General features: G+C 37.2%; 2 protein-coding genes across 2 annotated transcripts; both read right to left on the bottom strand.

Moving 5' to 3' along the window:
* Positions 1–7,666: 7,666 nt before the first annotated feature.
* On the bottom strand, positions 7,667–9,075 carry HOXD11 (homeobox D11). Its single transcript, XM_065413625.1, has 2 exons — positions 8,469–9,075; positions 7,667–7,902 (listed from the first exon to the last, which is right to left on the bottom strand). The coding sequence occupies exons 1-2, from the start codon at positions 9,073–9,075 to the stop codon at positions 7,667–7,669; spliced, it is 843 nt and encodes a 280-aa protein (XP_065269697.1).
* Positions 9,076–15,660: 6,585 nt separating this feature from the next.
* Positions 15,661–16,720, bottom strand: HOXD12 (homeobox D12). Its single transcript, XM_065413809.1, has 2 exons — positions 16,159–16,720; positions 15,661–15,899 (listed from the first exon to the last, which is right to left on the bottom strand). Exons 1-2 carry the CDS (start codon positions 16,718–16,720, stop codon positions 15,661–15,663), a joined length of 801 nt encoding a protein of 266 aa, XP_065269881.1.
* Positions 16,721–22,855: the final 6,135 nt, after the last annotated feature.

Below are 22,855 nucleotides of genomic sequence, written 5' to 3'. Positions count from 1 at the left end.
CTCTAGGAAAACATTCCCTGTGTAATTGTGGATGCCTCTGCACAACCACATGACAACCAAGCCAATGAGATTTGAAAATGGCCTTGAGCCGCTACCTCCCCGCGAGTCACGTGCTCCGCGGGACCGTCCGGGCTGCATCTGAAATGTGGTCAACAGCGACATCTAGAACGTCAGGGGGAAAGTGCTCGCTCTGCGCCGGAGCCCTGCGAAGCAGCCCTGGCGCACTGCGCTGATTTAAAACAAGGGGCTTTATTTCTTTTAGTTGTGTTTCATTACAAACAAGCTGAATCCGAATTCACCGAACTCCTGGCAGCTTACTGTCCCTTGGTCCAAGGAGATGGGGACAAACATGAAACAAGATCCTTGCAGACAGAACGCCCCGGAAAATCACTGTCATGTACATAATGAAACCCCCATAGCTTGTGCAATTTTTTTTTTTTTTTTGGTACGAAAATAAGTGGTTTCTACTGATCGCGTGGACGGTCATTATTTCAAGACCCTGTGCAGTTTCAGACAGAAGACAGTTATTTGGAAGCAATGTGCTCTCAGAGCAACCGCCCCAAAAGCTCACTGCATGAGAAAGGCTCTTTCTCCCCCTTTTCCTTAATGCTAGTAATACTAATCACAAAAAAAGAAAAAAAAAAGAAAAAGAAAAAGAACCTTAAAAGTTTTAGACAACTGGATGTGCTGAACCATGTGCGAAATCCGAAAGTGTCATTTGGTTATTATGCAAAGAAAAATATGTTTTCTTTTTATGGATTTTGTAAAAGCATTGGTTCCTGACAAGCGAAAGGTACAAAAGGTTGTGGAATTTATTAATACGTATTAAGAAGAATCAGGGCGATCAATAAAATTCTCATCTACATTCTTGGGCTACTTGGTAATTTTCTTGCTTCTGAAGCTTTTTAAAGAGTTATACCTTCTGTTGCCACACACGGGAAGATATTTTATTAACAAATCAATCGAGACTTTGTAAAGGATAAGATTAATAGTTAAGATTTAGCATAATGGCGTTCGCGTTATGAATTATTGAAAATTATACTATTGATTTTTCCCCCTCGCTACTAACCAAGAGGGTCAATTTTGTTTTAACACAAACCGTCAAATATTAAAAGCTATACTTTTATCATAACGTGAGTGTATAGTTACCCTAGATTCCTAAAATTATTTTACAATGCTCTCGCTCTCTGCATATGCAAAATAAAATAAGATAAAAAATTACTTGCCCTGGACACTGAAACCACCATAATGATAATTTTTTCTTCTGTAGCATTGCTTATTTAAAAACATACAGAAACTCAGTTTTATTACAACTGTTCAAGCCACTTCTTTTTTTCCAGAAGAATAAATGCCGCATGAATATTTTAAAAAATCACAGAAAGCAACAGTAACTGCCTACATGGCAAATTAGACTTTTATTTTCCAACATTTTAAATGTGTTTTGTTGTTTCCCTCCTCACTTTGTAACTATATTTACATCCAGAGCTATTACTTTTAAAATTGTGAGATACCAGATTTGATCGCGAAACAATTCATTATATTTTTGCCTAGTTTCAAACTCAAACATTTCTCGTTTAAGACTAGTGCTTTCAGGGAATTTCATACAGACAGCGTGAACTTGTTGATAAATTCCGTTTCAGGTTCAGCTAGCTATTTATTTTGGGCCTTTACATAATCAAAACACTGTTTTTAAAAAGTCCAGATATCTAAGAACAAACAGCACATAAAAGGGCGTTTAAACTGTATCGTTTGCACAAAAGCATAGTTTGAAATGGCATATTCCAGCAACGTGAATTTGAATTTTATAAGAGTTCCTGGTATTTGAATGTTTTCCACTTTCCCGTACACTTTACATTGTTGGAAACAATAACCCTATTTAAAATCTCGCTGTGGCAATGAGACAGACCCTTTAAAACCTTATCGCAGCTGTTCAAATACAACATCATTGTCAGGTTAAGAGCCAGTGTCTTTTACAGCTTCAGTCTAAAGCTTCAGTGTTGCCAGAGACTTTAAATATTATCTTCATAATATGAGCTGCTTTAAAAAAATTTCTGCACTCCCTAAGTCTTGTATACCTCCCTGCCCTTTTCGTGTATGTTTAATCGCCACAGCGCATTTAGGACAGAAAATGGGATTATGTGTATATTTAAGATCATTATCAGAGCCATTGCTAAGATTTGCCTGAGCTCAGGAGCAAACTGCAGTAGAGTTCACTGTTTGCGGACTGGGATTTTCCCCCTGCTTTCTAACAATTTCCTCTTTTGGAACAACAGCCCTGACAACCCACCGAGTTTAAAGAAACAAAATACTATTTTGCTTGACACAGTTTAAGACTTGACTGTTAAATCTAATCAGGAATTTTATGCCCATCAAATGGTCTTTCGTAATCTTTATTTACTCTTTAAGAAAAGAGTGTCCCAGAAATTTTCCTACTGAAGTATTATCCCAGACGTTTGCTGTGTATTTCGCATAGTAGTAAAGTTAAAACAATAACCTAATCCTTAAACGCTCTGCGTTCCTGCGTCTGTTTTATTTAATGAGCTGACTCTGCTGCTGCTGATTATACATTATGTTTCCTTGATTTAAGTGAAAATATGATTTTAACATGTCAGAATATGTAGTTCAAATTATTATTATTTAATACTGAGTTTAGGAATGTCGAATAGCTCAATTTGATCATAATAAATCATGGCTTTTTAAAATCGTACAGGAAGCAGCCTAGCTTTTATTTGGAAAAATGAACATTAGGAAAGTTGGAGTTTGTTTGCCATAGAAGTTGAATAAACGTGCAGTAGTCTTTAGGGAAATGGTTACTTACATTCTGGGTATTTAATGTCACTATTTTTTAAAGCATATTAAGATGGAATAAAGTAATTAACATTAATAAATAAATCAATGGTGTGCAATAAACGAGATATACAATCTACATTAATATAAAAGGTTTGCTTTCAAAGCCCCATTTTTTCAAAGGGGGGGACCCCCAAAAAGGGCCCATATATACTAGATTACTATTTGTAATAAAATATAGGTTGACATTATGCTTTTCAGTCTTAATAAATATTAGTAATAGAAATTCGAGGTTAAAAGACGTTGCTGTGAAGTTTAATTTTCATTCCCCTCCCCCATGTTATTACAGGTTATTTGATTTTTTCTCCAACTGTTCTAACGATTCTTACTTGCAATTTCCTATGTTGGTATCGGATTATTGGCGTAGGATGGGAGAACGGTTACGAAAAAGGAGAGATATTTTGCAGATGTTTTTATCAGTGCAAAAGATATTGCGAGAAATAGCTAACTTTAAAATAGACAGAAACCCAGAAAGACTTTAGTAATATTGCTTTCGATTTGAGGATTTAATGTAGTAAGACGCTAAAATGCAAACTATATATTTTATATCACGCTATTATATTGCTTTGCGATTGAAGAATATTTTTATTTCGCAAAAAAAATTAATTGGCTACAATAGTGTGACCTTTCTTTTTTTAATAACGTAATTGTAACAGTATCCTGCTTTTCGTGAGTCACGTTTTTCTACGAAAGAATCAACTTCTTGCTTGGATTGTCGGAACTTTAAAAAAAATATACCGATGCCATTATGTATTTCAACAGTATTATTGTTGATAAAACAATTGTGATTGCACATTAGCTTTTCCTGAAATGGTGATATTGGTGTGTTGTGTGATCACACATAGGTGCGTTGCCTATATTAGGAAGATATTCACACATGGTTTAAACCTTAGCCTATTGTGCATCCATATTTCTTTGTACACATAAGTACAAAACTCAGTGTGTGATCTGGATGTTATCAGCTTATAGCGTGTAGATAGGCCAATAAATACGCCCAATCTTATTTATTTTAAATGCACCTTTACCTATATATAAATTCCTAACTATTTGTTCTTTAACCAGAAATACTCTATTCGTTGTTCTGATAGGACCAACCAAAATAAATTGGGAAATCGCTGACAGTTTTTAAAAAAGTATACTCTCCCTTATCCATCCACAGAACCATCACATTTACATGATGATTCAAAAAAGAACAAAGCCACATTTTAATCTTCATCTAATTATTTAATTAACAGCATATATGATTTCAATCACAAGATTACATTCGTTGAGAATGGCCTTAGTATAAATGTGAATGGCTAAAACATATAGAAGCCAAGAGGTGGAGTGAAGAGGCAAGATCTCAAAAGAAGTACGTTAATTTTAAAACCAACCAACCAACCTATCAACAAAAAGACTTTTCTGTATTTATTCCTTCTCGAGCTAAGAAAATGAATTAATTTTGGGGGCGAGAGGGTTTGCTATGTATTCTGGATTCTGTTGATAAGCGTTACTTTTCTCTTCAAAGATTCCAATGATCTTAGATGGGACAATGTCATTTTATTACAGACGGCAAAGCTATTTCTAAGAAACTGTTAACAATGAACTTCTAAAAATCCTAGCAGACAAACTGTCAACTAATTCTTTCACGGGGATAGGGCTTGTTAAATAGAGAATATAGTTGAACAAGTAGATCATGCATTAGCTAGTTTTAGGTGAATTTTGGAAATAAGTAGATAAAAACTAACTGATCTTTGGTGTTATTATTTACAAGTGCGTATGGGGGGGGGGGAGAGAAACATGTAAATTCACTGGAAAATTTCCAGGAAATGTACAGTGTTATATTTAATTTTCAAATCTTTTAGTTACATTTTAATAGCTCTCTACAGCATTATAAGGAGAGAGATTTTATTTAACAATCCCTTGGGAAGGTGATGTTCCGATATTCAAAATATGTACTCTTCCGTTTTGTCATTTACTGTATACTAAATAGGCACATCCAGAATCAACGCCCGTCTTTTGTTTAAATTACATACACCTCTAAAACTATGTTATAGCTGTGTTTACACGTCTTTAAGAACAGGCTTGCAATAATATCTTACAGATAAGCTTTAGAAAGGAGACACATATTTTGATATAACTTTTGTTCTTTGGGTGTTAAGATTGCACTAAAAGAGTAAATAGATTTTCGCTCTGCCCAACGAATTCTGAATATCATTATATTTCTCTTAAAATTATAGGATTTTTAAACCTCGGATGTATTACAAAAGACGACGACCAAAAAATTTCTTTTCAAGTGGCATATTCCTTGAGCATGTCACGGTTGTGGGTTATTTGTTTAATAAATCTTTTTGATGCTTTATTTTCTCATTTCGAAAACCCTGAAATCTTATTGTTACTTATATATTAGATATTTTATTAGTAGTACAATTACTATTAAGAGGAAAATAGACTTGAACATCAGGACAATTGTAAGCATTACAGAACATGAGCGCGCCCTCCTGTGGAATTCAGAAGCAAAGCACAAGGGAATTTATTTCTCTTCTTTGGCTTTCCGTTCAACCTTGATGCTTTTAGGTGTATTCAACAATGGAGTTAATTTCTGTTTTTAAACAGACATTAAAATATAATATAGTTGAAAAATTCGGCAAAGATTATATCGGTATATTTAGTTTCTGGTGATCATCTTTGCGGTGCCTTAACATTTTAAATGACCATGTATGCTTGGATAATTTATTAAATACACCATAGGGATCTGAAAAATCAAATAACTTATTCTTGCACTATGGATTAAGACCCGGAAGAGATGTGCGATTTTTGTGATAATGTTAAATGATTTATTTTAATAGTTTCCTATTACTACATGTTTCTCCATTCGACAGAATGTTTCCTGTTAAAAATATATTTGAAGATGAATTCTCTGGAAATATTGTTTTCCTCCAAAATACCTAGTTATTTTTTACATTCCACTGCTCTCTATATAGTATTTTAGCTCGGAGCGGTTATCGAAAGAATGGCCTTTCCTATATTTCCTGGATACGACATAAGTATTAAGAAAAATAGAAGATATTTGAACATAAATGACGGGTTCCATTAGGGACCTGTCCGAACATAGCGTTATGGGGAAGTTTTCATGACAGCTGGAATTTTCTTAGCGTTATGATGCATTTGCTAATAACGCTAGCTATGCAGTAGTTAGTGTGTGAGTGTGTGTGTGGGTGCGTGTGTGGTGAGTGTATGTATGTGCTTATGAGAGAAGGAGATCGAGAGACAGAGAAAAAGAGAGAGAGAGTGGGTGGTGGTTGAAAATAACAGAGGAACCTTAAGGCGCCTAATTATTCAGAAAGGTTAAAGGTGATGACCTTGACATTTTGGAAGTTCAAAGGCATACACTTATGTTTTTCTTGCTAAAGAGTTTAAAATTTTATTTTTTAAGCTATGCCTCCTTACGATTTCATCAGATAATTTTTAGGTTTTTTTGTCTTTTCCGGACTTATTTCCGTACTTTTGCGTTTACTGGATGCAAGTGTAATGAGACCCACTTTTCTATTCTTGTTCTATTCAAAAAAGCCAAATTCTTTTCTCATTCCTTTCCTTTATTGCACTTTGCGGAAATCTCTTTTTCACCCACCAGAAGGTGTATAATATAACCCAATTAAGCTGTTTAGAACCTCGGCTTTTATGGTGTTGTCTAGACAGTTCAAGGTTTTGTAAACAGCTTCGCCAGGTCATACTACATGAAGTGAAGAGGGGACCTTCACCACATTCTTTTACTTTCAAAATAAAGATAAGGGCCAGTTATTTTATACTAAGTTGGGGAAACTGATTACATTCCCGTGATTAAATATAGGAAACTCAGAACGACTTGGTAAAAAACTCGGTGAAAATATTCACTGTTTTTTTCGCTAAACTTTTTTTTTAACTAGTTGCAATTGTTTACAGATGCCTGTTGTTTGAAACATTCAGGGTTCCCATTCTGACAATCCTTCCCTAGCTAGTAAACATCCATTTGAGCTTTGAATTCTTGTCTCAAACGTTAGATGCCTGAACAGTTAATAAAGCTTTTTCATAGCTTATAGTAATTGTGGCACCATCAAAAGTGGTGGTCTTCAGACAGCCATGTTTGGGCTGCCTTAAACTGAGGGTAATAACAGTGAAGGTTTTATATAGAATCAGTTAGAGATTTAAACTAACATTTAAATTCTGTTGAAAATAATTTGACTTAACTTCCTCCATTGTTACTTAATTGAATTTGGCTCTAGTCGGGTACACACTCTGATCTTTCAGAGATGGAAATCCATAAGTGAGCAGAAGATATAACCTTAACTTTACTAGAAACCATTTATTCACATGTAAAAGACAGTGGCCCATGCGTTTATATGACAATAGAAACACACACACACACACACACACACACACACACACACACACACACACACACACCATGTACATTTACCATCTTTTAAATAAACTGCATTCATTTAAGGGAGGAAAGGGTTATCCTAGATCAAAACCAACAGGGAAACAACCTCTTTTTTAAAAGCAAAATCTACCATACACACCGCCGGTCCATTGGTTTCCATCATGAAAGAGAGAGAAAAAAACCACCTTGGGCGATAGACATTGGAGAATGGACTTTTGGATTTGCTCTAGCTTCCCCTTATGAGGAACGTGTTCCGCCAAACCCCCGATATCTCCAGTGGACATTGATTGTTTGGAGGCACCGGAGTTGAACAAGAAAATGAAACTTTGCGTCCCGCAGGGTGAATGTGTCCTGTAAACCAATCTTCTGGTGTACTCAGATGGCAGGTTAGGTAGAGATCTTTTCTTTTCTTTTCTTTCAAAACAAGGGATTCCCAGTGAAATATTGGAGTCGATCTCTGTTCAGTTTCTTTTCTTTCATCCTTCGATTCTGGAACCAGATTTTAACTTGTCGATCAGTGAGGTTCAGCATTCTGGACAACTGCAGTCTTTTTTCTTTGTTTATGTACACGTTGAAGAAAAACTCACGTTCCAGTTCTCTTATTTGATATTTGGTGTAGGGACATCTCTTTTTCCTTGATCGCTGGGGAACTACTGAAATTCAAGACAGAATAAACTGATGTTATGCTGTTCCAATTAACACTTTGAGATAACGATAGATAAGACACATTCATAACATCCCATTTACAAGAAAGCAGCATCCTAACAGTTAAGAAAACATTCTGAGAGATTTCTCCCTTTCCCACCCCCCTTCTGGGTAACTTTGCAAAAGGTGGACATTTCCAACTTCCCCTTAAAATAGACCCTATCTAGCAGTACAGAGAGATGTTTAAATTGGTTGGACATATTCCAAGGTTCTCAAACTACTCCCCTAAACAAATGAAAATATTAGAATCTATAATTAAGGGTGCTCTGAATAATAGCTGTGAAATCTCTCTGCTCCCTCCCAAATCAACAATTTAATAACAATTAATATCCTGCTCCAAAAATACCTTAAGCCCACGTAAATTGGTTTCCTATCGTAAACACGCTTTACAACGGTAAAGGAAATCTTATAGGATATATAAAATCCTTTGGATGCTTATAAAATTGCACATAAAATGCGGCTTGACAAAGTGTTGGCCTTGTACGATTGCCCCCAATTTACTACTGATACCTACCTGAACTGTTGCTCTTCTCTGCAACAGCCTCACCAGAAGGGGAACCGGCGCTGTTTTCTGTTGTCACTTTCTTCTCTTGGCTGGAAGGTGTTTTACTACAAGTGCTATTCTGAGGTTTCAAGTCGCTCTTGGCCGCTTCCCCCTCGTTCTCTGCTTGCTGCTGGTATGGAGGTCCATGGGCTGTCTCATAAAACTGGTCAAATCCTTGCGGGAGAATGCCGTTCCTTCCCACCGTGTTGTAGAAGTTGGAGGCAGCGGCGGAGGGTCCATGGTGGCTGCACACAGGATCCGTTTTGAATAACATTTCCGTCCTCCTGTTAGCAGGCTGCAGAAAGTCTCGATGCATAACCTCCTCAGCTGAGTAATAAGGAGCATAACTGCCCCTATACTGCCATTTGCTGCGCTCTAATCCGTATTCCCTGAATGCCACTTCTCGCACAGGTTGGACATGAGGTAAATTAGAAGAATAAGGAAAAGTCATTTGACAGGAAGACGATTGAGACAAAAAAGAGGGCTTCGTCGAGAAATCTGAAGGTGAAACGTAATAAGCGCACCCTGGTAGATACATATTGGATGCACTGTGGCTGCAATCGTCAAACTCAGTCATGTCTTCCTTTTTGCGATTGCAAGCAACCAGGAGACTTCAGTGCATTGAACAAGATCCATCTATTGCACAAGAGGGTTTGGACAGGATCAACTAAGAAAAAATCCCCACCGTGTGCTGACGTGCAATTCATCTTGATTGATTCTAGTGGTAATTATGTCACGTGACGCCATGTAGAAATGTCCTTATATCTATATCAGCCCTTCTGAAAGACTCCTAAGATCTCTCCAAAGAGCCTCCCAGCACCGAGAGATGAGCAACGCATTTGTACAAATGTTACATTTTTATCTTTCTTTCTGCCACGGCAAGATGGGGTAAATATATAGAGAGGCTAATCACCTGAGAATGCACAGTCTGTGTAGCGACTCCTACACACTGCTGGAAATCCAGCCCCTAGCACTGAAGCAAAACGCACGCACACAGAACTCCTCCGATCCCCTCTGTCTAGGCATGTCTCTAAACATATTTAGGGAAATAGGCACAGATAATTCGACTGGGAAAGGTCATCCCTAGCTATCTGGGTGTGAGCTTCAAATCGGAGACCTCGACACTGTAATATGACAATTTAGCATCGGAAATATTTGCTTGTTGCTACTTCCACTGGTAATTAGCTGATGATAGTAAATTTAGGAAAGCAAAGTCCCTATTTACATACTCTAGCAGATTTGCTAACTCAGATCTAGAAATCCATAGTTGGCATAAAAATCTGTTACAAAATTCAAACTATGAGACTCAGTAACCTTATTTTTCCTTTCCCTAAGTACAAGCCCTGTGTGTTTGTCTGAGGGTGTGTATGAGAGACTGAAAAGAGAAATATGCAAATAGAACATTACTATTAGCCTATTTTGTTAAAGGAAGTCTCTTTCGGGGTTCATTTGGAATTATGGAGAGATTATGATGCAACATCATATCTTTGGAGGAAAAGAAACCCAACAGCCACGATTTCCTTGGAAAGCAGAATATCAGACAGTGACCGGATACCATGAACTTCAACCAATGTTCATTTTCATTTCATAGTTGGGAGTTTTGGTAATTAACGCAGAGCCACATAATAAGCGTTAGCCCAGCTTATTTTTTTTAAATATTATTATACCTAAAATGAGCACAAAAATGGGCCACATATTATGAAAACAAAATTATTTAATTAATGAAGAAGCTTCAGAAATAATCTTGCACCAAGACAATTATTCATTCCGAGGGCATTTACCAAATCTCTATAGGAATCTTTTGTTCCTCCCCAGTACAAAATGTCCAATTTAGCCACAGGGCATGCTCATCTCTAAATAAAAAAAAAACATGCCGTTATGCCACATAGAATCGCTTTTGTAAAAAAGACCCTTGAAAGCCAAGCTTTGTCAGAATACTGTCTGCAAACACTCAGGCCACAGATGACTTAAAATCTCACACAATGCGAAGCCCCTACAGGTGTGGAAGCGGACTGAAAGAATAATGAAAACAAAGAAAAAGGAAAGAAAGAAACGCAGAATCTTAACTTTGTTATCACGGCTGAACCCAGAAAAGGGGCTCAGTATAACCCGATGGGGTATAAAACATCTGCACTGCGTGGTAGCAGGGGCATCCGCAATGACAGACACCTACTATGCGCACTTTGCTTTTAGCTGTAGAAAGAGGGAGGTAGAGGTATGGAATCTTTTATTCCGATCCCCCCCCAAAAAAATCTTCAGACGTGTCCATATGATACAAGGGTCGTCAAAGCAGCTCCCAAACTGAGCATAATGTCCTATTTTCCAAAGGGACTATGTCCAAAGCCATTCAGACAACTTGAAGTTCAATCTATTTTTTCCATGGTGCCTCGCTTGTATATCACCATTAATGCAACAATCTGATTTATCCCATCAGATATACTCACTAAAGATCTCACTAGATACAACGCACAGCACATAATACATAATTTCCTTCCTCGAGGAAGACTTCAAGCCTTTTAGATTTTGCTGCAACAACTATCTCCTAAAAATGATGACTGCGTAGCTAAAATGGCTTCTGTGTTCCTTCCCACCCTGAGTTCCCAGCGGAACATGGCAAAGATTCGTTTGCATGATGCTCCAGGATTTCTCAAGACTAAGTTACTAATTTGATGGGGAGCTATGAACCTATGGAACTTCATTTTCTTTAGCACCCAAAACAACTAAGTAAGCTCTAGTCGAAATCGTATCCCTTCCTTTGGCTGCAGAAACCCTAGAATCAATTAGATATTGGGATAGGAGTCAACCAATTTCAAGCAATTCAAGTTCAACGACATGCCGACGATTTGTTAATAAGAAAACAGCTCAATTAGGAAACAATCCCTGACCAAAACCAAAAACCCAACAATCTAATTTTTTGAATGTCCACCCAATAACACCGCAAAGATTCCACCTGAATGAAATGAATGTGCGAATTCCTGATTGCTAAAGCATTTTTACCCCATATTGGATCTTAGCCCAACTACATGTAATCCTTTTTCTAAGCAGATGAAATAGCATCGAAACATAAATGCACATAATGGATATATTCAAGCGAATACTTTACCGTTAGGCGTCTTGTAACATCTGCAATCGTTGCCTAGAATTAGCAAGTATTCTTGTCCAAGTGACATTTCCAAAAGACCTCCGTGAAAATTAAGACGACTTGCATAACATTCGGATTTAAAAATATACCCAGTCCGGCTAGAGAAGATGCGGTATTTTTGTGCCACCCAAGATAAGACACTAACTTGACCTTAACTTTGTTATGGCGCCCCTAGTATCTGGAGAACGTGAACAGACACTGTCTGGCAGCTCTCGTAAAAACTGACTGGAGAAGAGATTCTGAGTCATTTCATTTATTGCCACTACAGTTCTGCAAGAAAGCTTTTCCTCCCTGCCAAACTTTAATTATTTATGCTCTTTTAGGAAACACAAAAGCACCCAGAGTTTCCTTTCCTTAGCAAGCTAGCAGGAATGAACACCCTATCTTAATCAGCTTATCCGAATTAGATTTCGGTCCGAATATAAAGATGTTTATGTTGGACTGAATAAATGAATGTATGTGTGTATGTGTGTATTGCTACAATGCATGTATGTCTGTGTGATTTGCACGTACATAGACACACACGCACACAGAAATCTATAGGTAGATAATTAAATATAGGAGTATATAAATAGATGAGAATATATTCGTGTTTACTTATTTAATATATAGATATTTATTTAATACATACATGTATGTGCATATGTATTTAGATACAAATATATATGTATATAGGCACATGGGTATATATAGTATGTATATCTTTGTGTGTGTGTATCTATCTAGTTAATCACACACTCAACTGAATGTGTGTGTATACACAGTATATCTTTCTATATATGCATATTTGCATGTATGTACATACACACAGAGCGACGGTCGTTGCTTTATATTTAAGGTTGCAGTTTATATGCAAAATATTGTGCCACTGTGTGTGTGTGTGTGTGTGTGTGTGTGTGTGTGCGCGCGCGCGCGCGCTTTGGTTATATATTTTAGATCCTACGTCTCCTATTCTTTCTTTTATTTTCTACTTTCATTTCAAGGCAATAAAGAATATAGATTCACAGTAAGTGAGCATCGTAGAGCAATTAAGCTTAATGAATAATGCATTGTTCTTTCTACATTTTTTCATCCAATGTTCCTCTAAAGCTTTAATATTAGAAAATTAAGAAATAAAATGGTTGGGCAGTTTGTAAATGTAATGAGGGGACGGTGGAAAATGCAATATAAACAAGTCAATTTTTGCTAGACAGTATTGGAAAGGACTGGTATGCGGGGGAGGGGTGGAATCAGCAATGAAGCTTCAGAAGTTTTGGGTCTTTTCTTTTGGATTTTTTCAATAGAATTTCTTTGTATTATTATTATTATCGAAGAACATACTAGGAGAAGAAGAGATTTGTATTTACCAGTTCGCATTAGCTTTAAATAAAAAATCTTTAAAAATATAATTTCTGGAATTCTCAGAATGCATTGTTTCGCTGGTGGTTTTCAGAAGTGTTCACTTTTGAATAGCGAGATCCTCAGGCGTATTTTTTCCTCCATTGTGTAATGAGGTAATATGATAATTTAGAAGACATAAATACTAATCCCCAGTTTGCTGGCTCTCATTCTTATCATCGAAAATATCTCTGGACCCGTTACCGCTTTCCTCTTCTGTAGCAACCAGCCTCAGGCATTCAGAAACATTGCTGATACACTGCACCCCCAAAAAAGCCAGTATTTATATCCAAAATGAGCTGGAAAGACTGTTTCCTTACAACTGCCATAACACATTTTAAAGCTGATGATTGGATAGGAGCAAAGTTCAAATGTGTCTTTTTTTAAATTATATTTTGGCCAACGCTGAAGCTGATTTCAGACAGTCACTAGGCTTGTATTAATAGATAGTTTCTTTGTATTGTTTACTGTCATTTTGATCCTTATTCACTCGCCTTGAAGGAAGTACATTTAAGTCTATTTCATATCAGAAAAACCCAGTCTCTGTCATTTTGAATTATTATTATAAAGGAAAGGCAGCCCAAGATTTCGCATGCAGAAAAAGCCTCTGCATTAAAAACTGATTTACGTGAAAAATACATTCAATAGACATTTTAATCAGGACCTAAACATCCCTTGAAATTTTTAAATGATAAAACCCAGTAAATATATGTAATTTTCATTTGATTCGCATCTGGTAGAGAGCTCTGCGTACTGCTCACAAATCAGTTTCACATTTAAGGTAAAGGGATCACCCGCAAAAACGAAGTAAGAAAAATGGATTTAATTCGATGAAACATTTAAAACACATCAAATGAGTTGGAAAATGTGTCGAGCTCTTCTCGATGAAGTTAGAGGTGTTTATAACTGGAGGTGTTTGCATTGGACAAAGGCACAGAAGCTTTTGTCCTCAGAAAAAAATTATGCGAAATGATCATTTGAACAGCCAGATGAAATAACAGTAATGGAAGTAAATCCCTCCCATGCATTGGAGAGTTTTCAATGTTTACCCGGTTCTTTGGCACTAGTATTTGTTGTTCAGGTGTGTGATGGAAAAGAAATTGCAGATCGGCCTGTATTGACCGCATCTTTATCGCCTACAACAGGGTGCTTTGATTTTTTAATTTTTTTCCCAGTGTCACATTTGGACCAGGCCAAAGTCATCCCGACCAACAAGGCTAAAGGCACGTAGACTGCGCACAGCACGGGCCACCGCATAAACGATTTGCAGCAAACAAATGGCGCGACCTACAAGATTTTTTTAGTTCAATTTCTAGATCATGCAGCTTGAAACAGAGCACAGTTATAGTAACGTTGGCGGCGGGGCCCGGGGGATGTTTAGTTTTTAAAAACTCCTTCGCAGTGACATTTCGCTTCTTTCTTTCAGGAGAGAGAGGAGGGCTGGGGTGGGTGAGGGAGCTCAGACAACTGAGTTTTGCACTTGGATTCTGGTCAATGAATCAAAACATCTTATCATGGACGTGACTGGGAGAGCATTATTTTTTCAAGGCAGTGTATGTGTGTGTGGGGGGGGGAAAGATACCTCGACACGTTTGCTGACAGACAGACCAATATATACGTCGAAATAAAAGTTCCTTTTCTTTTAATGGAGCAGGCAATAAGAGGATCAGCATTCTGCGCATCTGAAAACCAAAGCCAAAGGCAGCCCGTTTACATGTATTTCTTTGTGGTATACAAGTAAGAAGCTGCGGCAAAGGGCTCAAAGGCCTGACCATTGATTTTCCATTTACAGTTTAAAAGTCTAGGTATAAGGGCAGGGCTGCAGGAGACAACTGCAGCCTTCAGTCTCACATGAATGTTTGAAGATGCACAAAGGATTTTTTACCCCCAGTACTTCAGGCATTTTCATTCAGTTTGCCGCAGCCTATGACTGCAGAAGAGAGATTTATTCGACCCCTTTTAAAATAAGTAGCAGGAGTTAATGCATCATTTTCAACATGCAAGAAGCAGAAAACCTTTGGGCGCATTATGAAGCCGTGTAGTCAAGTTAAGCCATGCACTTGCGCACAAGTCACGTGCCCAGTTAAAATTTATGCCTCTGGGTTCTCGGATCTATGCCATTACGTTAATGGATTATTAAAAATAGGGTTTATTTGTTATACGCTTTTCCATTTTTAAAAAAAACAGGTTATTCCCAACCACAAAATAAACAAACAGTGCATGCTCGTACTGTAGGGCAAGTTAATATATGAAGGGACTAGCCAGTATTTAAATATCCAAGATCATTACTAGTCAATGTTTCTTTATTTTTTTCTGCAAAATTATGTTTACATACAGTTAGAGAAATGGATCTTAGCTCAGTACCGCTCATCCTCCAAGGAAAGAAAAAAGTAGAAGAAAATCTATTATAAAGGGAAATTAAAGATAAGAGCTGATAATACAGGTCTTAGTGTAGCCTTTTGGGGGGGTTTCTTTCTTCGTTTTGGCCAAGAATTCAATATTTGCGAATTTACAAGAGCCCCAAAGGTTTGCTTAGAACTTCTATAATTTGTTTTAATAATAATAATAAAGTTTTCATCGGGAATATACTCTACGCTAGAGTTGCAAAAGACATGTTCATTACAGGAATGGCAAGACATTTTTCTAGTACATAGAAAGCGCCTGCTCACGCATTACTACTCTTTTCTTTTTCATCCTTCGGTTTTGAAACCAAATTTTTACTTGTTGATCGCTTAAATTCAGTCTGTTTGATAGCTCTTTCCTCTTCTGTCGGTTAATAAACTCATTGAGGAGAAACTCGTTTTCCAATTCAGCAATTTGTTGTTTTGTGTAAGGTTTCCGTTTCTTTCTTAATCTCCCCTGGGCGGGACACCAAGGCAAACCTACAACAAACATGTCGATAATTTAATGGATAAATTGTCTGCAATACATAGAGCATGCAATAAACCGCATTACATAAATGTAACTTGCTCAAGGTATGTTTTTGTCAAGTACACTGGACATCACAAGAGCTATCTATACTGTCAGATAAACTGATTATCTCCGCAAATGGATAAACGTGTAATTAAAATAATTCTAATGGTCTTTTAGAAAATTATTCTCTAGGTCTCTTCTAGATAAAGTGAGTTATTTAAGGCATACCATCCTGCACTGAAGGTCTCAGACATGACTGGACTGCTGCAGACTGCACTGTCAGGTTCAAGTTGACCGAATTCTTGATGTCCTCCTTTAAGCTTGAAGGAGAGGAATTCACTTCAAAAAGAGCCGATGAGCCATGCAAACCTCTTTGCAGGCTGGAGTGGTCATACTTCACTGGCTTTAAGTTGGTTGGATGAGTAATACTTGGGTCATTGGCAAAGGAGAGCCTCTGCCTGCATCTTTCCTCCTGTTTGGAGCTTGCTTCGTGGGCGTAGTATTTATTGTTTTCTTCCAGGCACTCTTTGTTGCTGTTGGAATTGATGTTGATTGGAACAGAGCCCGTAAGGTAAGGCTGCGAGGAGCCGCTGAAAGCGTGGTTCTGAGGCTGAGTTGTACACGAACTTGAGCAAGTCCAGGGGATCGAGCTTCTGGGGTAGGAAATGGTGGGCAGAGCCGCCAATTGACTGCCATTAGTCCGCAAATTAGGAAAATAAAAGGAGTCCGGCGATTGCAAATTCAAGAGAGAACCAACGTAGCCAGATCTGTAGAGACTGCGATCACACATTTCCAACAAAGGCCTTCAGCTGTTCTTACAGCAGGATTTAGTTACAACGGGGAATAAGCGGCAAGCCTAAAACGATTGGACGAAACTTTGCATACAGGTTCTTCAAAGCCGGTAATTTCAGCACCGCCTACACCCACGGAGCCCTCTTGTTCTAAGTATTATAGTAATACTTGAAATATTAAAATCCCTAACTTGCGAGGGGGAGGAGAAAGCTTTGTCCCCACTCCTATAAAAATGAGTGGAGTAGGAGTGGAACGCTGCTTTACAAAAGGGAAAATAAGAGAAAACAAACATTTGTAAAGCTTTAGATAGAGCACTTTAGCTAGAATCCGGAGAACTGTGAGTTCTCCTTATGCCCACTTGACTCGATTATTATGATTATTACGCTTTATTTCTCACCTACGGTTTCCTCATTTATTGTAAAGGTGTGAAGCTATTTGCTATACCTACATATGCATATGTACATATATTTTTATTGCAAACATCATTATATACATGCATATATACATGCTTGAAATTAAAATCCTCGTTGATGATCTGCTGATACGACTCTAGTTGTAGATTTATTCCCCTTTCAGATTTTCACATTTTAACTTCCATTATCACCCATGTGGGGGAAAGTGTAATCATTGAAGGTCTGTGTTCTTTACAGGACATTTAGTAATTTACATTTTAAAAATCAAACGTGTTCCACTCTTTCTCCCAACATGTTTCTTATTGAGGATACTTTATTTTTAACACTGCAAAATAATACAAAAAAAGTCCAAAGAATATATTTATATCAAGTGTAATAAATTTTAGAACAATGCGCCCAAAGTACAGGTTTTATTGATTGATTTATTTTCATTTTCGCAAATCAGGCTTATTAATAAGGACTGGCGAGGGAAGAAGCTAAGAATTAATTCGGAAACTGCGAGAAAACACATTTAATCGGACGTGCAATAAGCCACGGCAATAATTAGAGTGGTCGCCGCGAGTTTTAAATTGTCTGACTGATATGACATAATTTCCATAGCATTTATTTTTCCTCCACTAGGAGGTCAGCTCTTGGGACTTGGAGTTTTTCGGGTCAAACATGGTTTCAAGAATTTCCCCCGCTTTTCGCATAACAACTGCATTAAGAATGACATTAGTGAGCGTCCACACTTCATATCGCATGGCTTTGGCAAAGGGTGAACGCGTGAGCTGTGGAGCTTTGGGGAGCCGTTGATTCCTTTTGAGGAGTCCGTTCTGAATTCCGCGAGGCCGTGTGGATAGTAGCCACGACCGAAATATTCCATGAAAAATGCCGCTAATGGCGCAAGAGGCTGGAAGCTATTTGCTAAAACATACGGAAATATGGGGAAAAGGGGGTGGCATGGCGTAAGTTGTCAGAGGAAAAAGCTTCAGATGATCATGGATATTTTTGAGATCACTCTTCATCAGTCAGCAGTCTTCAGAGCAGGTTTTCGGAATATAAAGTCGACTTCTAAATAATATTTTCGGCGTCCATCCATTTAATACATTACACAGTATATACATACGCGCTGCTCCATAAACGGGATGTTCCCACAACGGAATTAACCCAGCTTCAAACAGAAACATAAAGCACTGACTTCATCGCGTTACATTAGCTCGATTAAAATATCAAACATGGTTAACACTAAAGGTTAATTTTCCATGTTATTGTCTTGTTAATTATAGTTTTAATCTTGGCTTTATTTCTATGAGGAGATCAGAGGCACTGGCAGTCTTGACATTTTCCTAATGAAAGTCGTCTTTCTGTTTAATGGGAATTTTGAGTAAATTATACAGTAATTTCATTGCCCTGGAAGAAAATCTTTAAATGATTACTCTCCAGATTATCCCCCTAGACCACACAAGACCACACAAGCAGTGCTGGAAGATATTACTGACCACTGCCCTTAATTTTTATTGTTTGAGTTATGTCTACCAATTGAGTCTCTCTTATTAACTTATTTGTTTTCGTTTCCCAAAACGCTGGAAAATGGTTGGGAAAAATGTAGTTTTCTTCTGCACTAGCGTTTAATAAAGAAAGCTGTGATTGCGTCTAGCCTCTCAGAAGAAAGGAATGGGCATTTTGTGTTCAAAAGAGTATATTTTTCCCCAATAAAAAAAACAAGAATAGATGTGAGCTCTGTTACCGGAAAGAAAGGTGACACTTCAAACTAGTTTTTATGGTGTTAGAGAAACCAGGGCTTTTCAATTAACCTTAAACTAATCTTTAATTGTAAATTAATAATAAAATAAATATGGAAAGAAAAATCTTAGCAACAAGAGCATACAACAGAGGTATTTGTAGCTGCAGAAAATAATGGTTATGTTTAAGTCTGCCCAAACATGACAAAATATCATGTAATGTAATCCTTGTTCGAAGTTTTTGCCCGTGGTGGGGTGAATATAGCAGTGACCAGAAGTCTTATTGGAGAGGATAATATCTTCAGCTGTAAACACACGCCTCATTTGTTCAACCATATTCTTTAATAAAACGTGCATACCCCTATATTCTTATTTGTACAAGAAATGTAATGGTTCACTATAGAGCTAGATCGAGACCTTTACTCTTAAGCGCTTTTGGGTAAGTGTTGGATCAAAAGTAGTGTGACTACTAGACCTGATGACGCTTCCACCCCTTTGATTTTATAGGCATAGTCTTTCCATTTGAATATGAACGTTGCGCCGTGTAAATTAATGGTATTGAGTTGTCATCTGTACTGTGGAAATGCAGCACCTGGAACGGGAGGGAAGTGTTTTCCCAGCCTATGCCAGAGATTGTCCAGGAGGTGGCAGGATTGTCCTATACATCCGCGCTCACTCCACTGCACAACTATAGGAGTCAAGATCAATGGTAAATACAGGGCAGCCAAGTCGCCACGGCATATTTCAATTCAATGTATTAATGTATTCATTAACTGTGTGAAATAAAACTATATACATATATTATATAATAAAGATATTGTCATCATCATAATTCTGCTAATATATATAATCAATGTACTCATGAATAGTGTGAAATAGAACTTTCTCTCTTTCACACTTTTATTTCTCACAATTAGTGAGTACATTAATTATATGTAGTAGCAGAATCATTATGATTACGCTACGTTTCATTAGTCAAAAATAAATTACTATACATAAACTGTGGGGCCATAAGGTCTCTTAGTTAGGTGGTGGCAGTGATATGAAATGTACACTGCACATACAATGGCTGGGTATATTATAATTCATCTGATATTCCAAACTATACAGATCCCAATAGCCTGTGATGTAGACGTTGCCTCTAGCACCACCGCAGCTATCCATACTTTCTGCCGAAGCATTCTTTAATTTCTTCCATATCACTTCCGTGCTCTTTGTATCTGTATCTACGGACAGTATCATTTTTTAATAATGCTTCGAAATGCAGATGATGAGGCAAAAAGGAAGCCCTCGCCTTTCTGACTATAGTTGCATTTTTCTTTCTATTTCTGCACGTTAGGTTCCATGGGACACAAATTAAAAGCAAACTCCCCACGTGTGATTGAGTTAGTAGCGCGTTCAGATTTCATTCTAATGTATAATTTGCATGTAAAGTGGAGTTGTAATCTTGCCTAAATCTGCATCTCAGTATTCTGATACAAACTGAGAGTAAAGGCTAACCTTACATCAAAACATAATATAATACGAGAGAGTTCTGGGCAAAAAGAAAACTAAATGTTAGCAATAACAATCTAACCAATGAGTATTTCTTAGTTTAAAAGTATTTAAAAAATAGGATGAAAAGGTTCTAACAGATAGACGGACTTTAAAATATATCGAGAAAAGGGATTTTTAAAGTTCTAAACAAAGGCAGTATTGATTATCAGAGAAGGGTCAATACTTTTTTGGACATTTACTCTACCTCCCATGTACTTCAAGTTAGAGATTTTATGTTCCCCCAAAGTCTCTTATTTTCCCAGGGAAAGAAAATCCAATTTGGAACCTAGCTTTCCAGCGGAGGGAGATTTTTTTTCCAAGTTAAAAAGGAAGGTGGGGGCGAGGGTGGGAATAAGTGTAAGGGTAACGTGTGAGCCTAACACTTCGCTGAACAGGTCATTTTGTTAAATGAATGGGCTGACAAAAAGTCTGGGCCGCATTCTGAACTCCACACTCTGCCAAACGAGCTGCATCAGGGAGCCTTCTTGGTGTATGAATGCAGATTCGGGCCCAAGGACACAACAAATATTCTTAAATGCCACGTGAAGCAAACACGTATGGAACATTTAAAACACCGCAAGGCTGCTCAAAGAAGCTGCATTTCTTGCACAGACGAAATATCACAGTGGAGCTGAAGTTGCTGGAAAACCACAATTATGTTTCATATAGCAAACTGTAGGCAGAAAGCATCTTTTACTCATTATACAAAGATCTGGTATAGCAAGAGCCCCGTCTTTGGGCTGTATTCTCGACTTTTTAATGCAGCCTGTCGTTAGATATGTGACCTGCTTTTTAAAAATAAAACAATCAAGCCATAAAAGTAGTCTTTCCATAATGCAGCCTGCAAAACGCCATGCTGTAAAAATAAATGCCATTTTCTTCAACTGTTTTTCTATTGAAAGGAAATCGTTTTTATTGAAGATGTTTTAAGGAGCTCTTGACAAACTTATTCACGGCTTTGAAGTTGAGCCCCCATTTCCAACACAATTCCAAGTAAAAGCAGACCTTAAAACAAGAACGGAAACAATATCGTTTGATGGAAAGAGACTTAGTGTATGTCTTACCCACATACGTTAAGTATCAACATGTTTAGAGCAATAGGCTATTATAATAAATAATAATAGTTCGGAACACAACATAGTTTAATAATTACACGAAACATAAATGGAGAGATTTTCTCTTTTCTCTCCTAGCAGTAAACTGACTTGTATGATCAAAATCACTGCATGGGTACCATAACACGCACACTAAGATTCAAACAAAACTAAAACACAACCGCCAGCCTCTCTGATCTAAATAAATTACGGCATCTTTCGAAAGTCATCATTTATTGCTTCTTTCATTAACACCCGTGTATTTTTGTAACTGAAAGGTATCAGCAAGATTCACTTCTGTAACAAGAAGTTTTCAAACCACATGATAGGGTGAAGGTGGAGAGTCTTGTGCTTGTTCAGACAAACAGGATAATAGGGCATCCAATACATTATATAAAAATACACATACGTTTATACACACCTTTATACAGCATGTCCTCTATATGCAATATGATTAAACACTGGAATTCAATTTAACTGTGTGTTCCTAGTATGCAGCTAACTAGCTAGCTATAAACTCATAAAACTTATCTGTTTCGGACTATCTTTACTAATGAAGAGCAAATTAGAACCCTATAAAACTGTATTGTTTGAAGTAATTGTGTGTGATGCAGTCGAATAAATGCATCTGCACAGAATATTTTGTTATTCTTTAAATTAGGGAGTATGAAATCATTAATCTGCAAATGACTACAAAGTAACCCCCCCCCCAAATATGTGGAATACAGACAGTCATGGAAACAGCGGAAGTTAAATATGTTTTTCTAGTTCCAATCTGGCTCCAAATAACATTATTTTCTGAAAAAATAATAATCACCTCCCAACTACATAAAAGTAGCTATTTTCACATTAACAACCACTCACTCTATATGCTGGTGGGCTCACTTTATTTTAGACTGAGAACAGTGTTGTAATTATTTCTTAATACCCAATTACATTACATTAATTATTATTTTTTTAAAAAGAATTCTGCATCGTTGTGAAATTTATGATACCAAATCACAACTGACAGTCGTGGCACCCGGCCGTTCAGAGACAATTTTACAGAAAAAAAACAGATAAGTATTTAAGAAAATTATAATTGTAACTGATCAACATACTTAAAGTCGTTTATACTGGCCTAGAGGGAGGAACAGAAGATATTAAAATACACTAAAAAGAAGAAAGAAACAGAACTACAAAGTCAAGTTTTGGCAGCATTCTCCACGGATCAGAGAAAAATGCTGACATTAATTAAAAGCAAATCACAAAATCTCGCCGCCGTAGGAAGGGGGGAAAATATTAAATATATTTTCAAGTCTTTCCAAAAGTCTTTAGCTGATCGTAAATTGTATTTATATTTCCGTCACTGTCCACAACCAATAGA

The sequence above is a fragment of the Emys orbicularis genome, chromosome 11 (genome assembly GCF_028017835.1).
Source record: "Emys orbicularis isolate rEmyOrb1 chromosome 11, rEmyOrb1.hap1, whole genome shotgun sequence".
Taxonomy (NCBI): Eukaryota; Metazoa; Chordata; order Testudines; family Emydidae; genus Emys; species Emys orbicularis.
The sequence above is the reverse complement of the archived record's forward strand: the minus strand, read 5'-3'. Positions and strand labels throughout refer to the sequence as shown.

Coding starts and splice junctions, on each gene's coding strand:
- HOXD12 (XM_065413809.1), bottom strand. CDS start 16,720: ATGTGTGATCGCAGTCTCTACAGATCTGGCTACGTTGGTTCTCTCTTG. Junction 15,900..16,158: donor GAGACCTTCAGTGCAGGATG/GTATGCCTTAAA, acceptor TGTTTGTTGTAG/GTTTGCCTTGGTGTCCCGCC.
- HOXD11 (XM_065413625.1), bottom strand. CDS start 9,075: ATGACTGAGTTTGACGATTGCAGCCACAGTGCATCCAATATGTATCTA. Junction 7,903..8,468: donor AGAGAAGAGCAACAGTTCAG/GTAGGTATCAGT, acceptor CTTGAATTTCAG/TAGTTCCCCAGCGATCAAGG.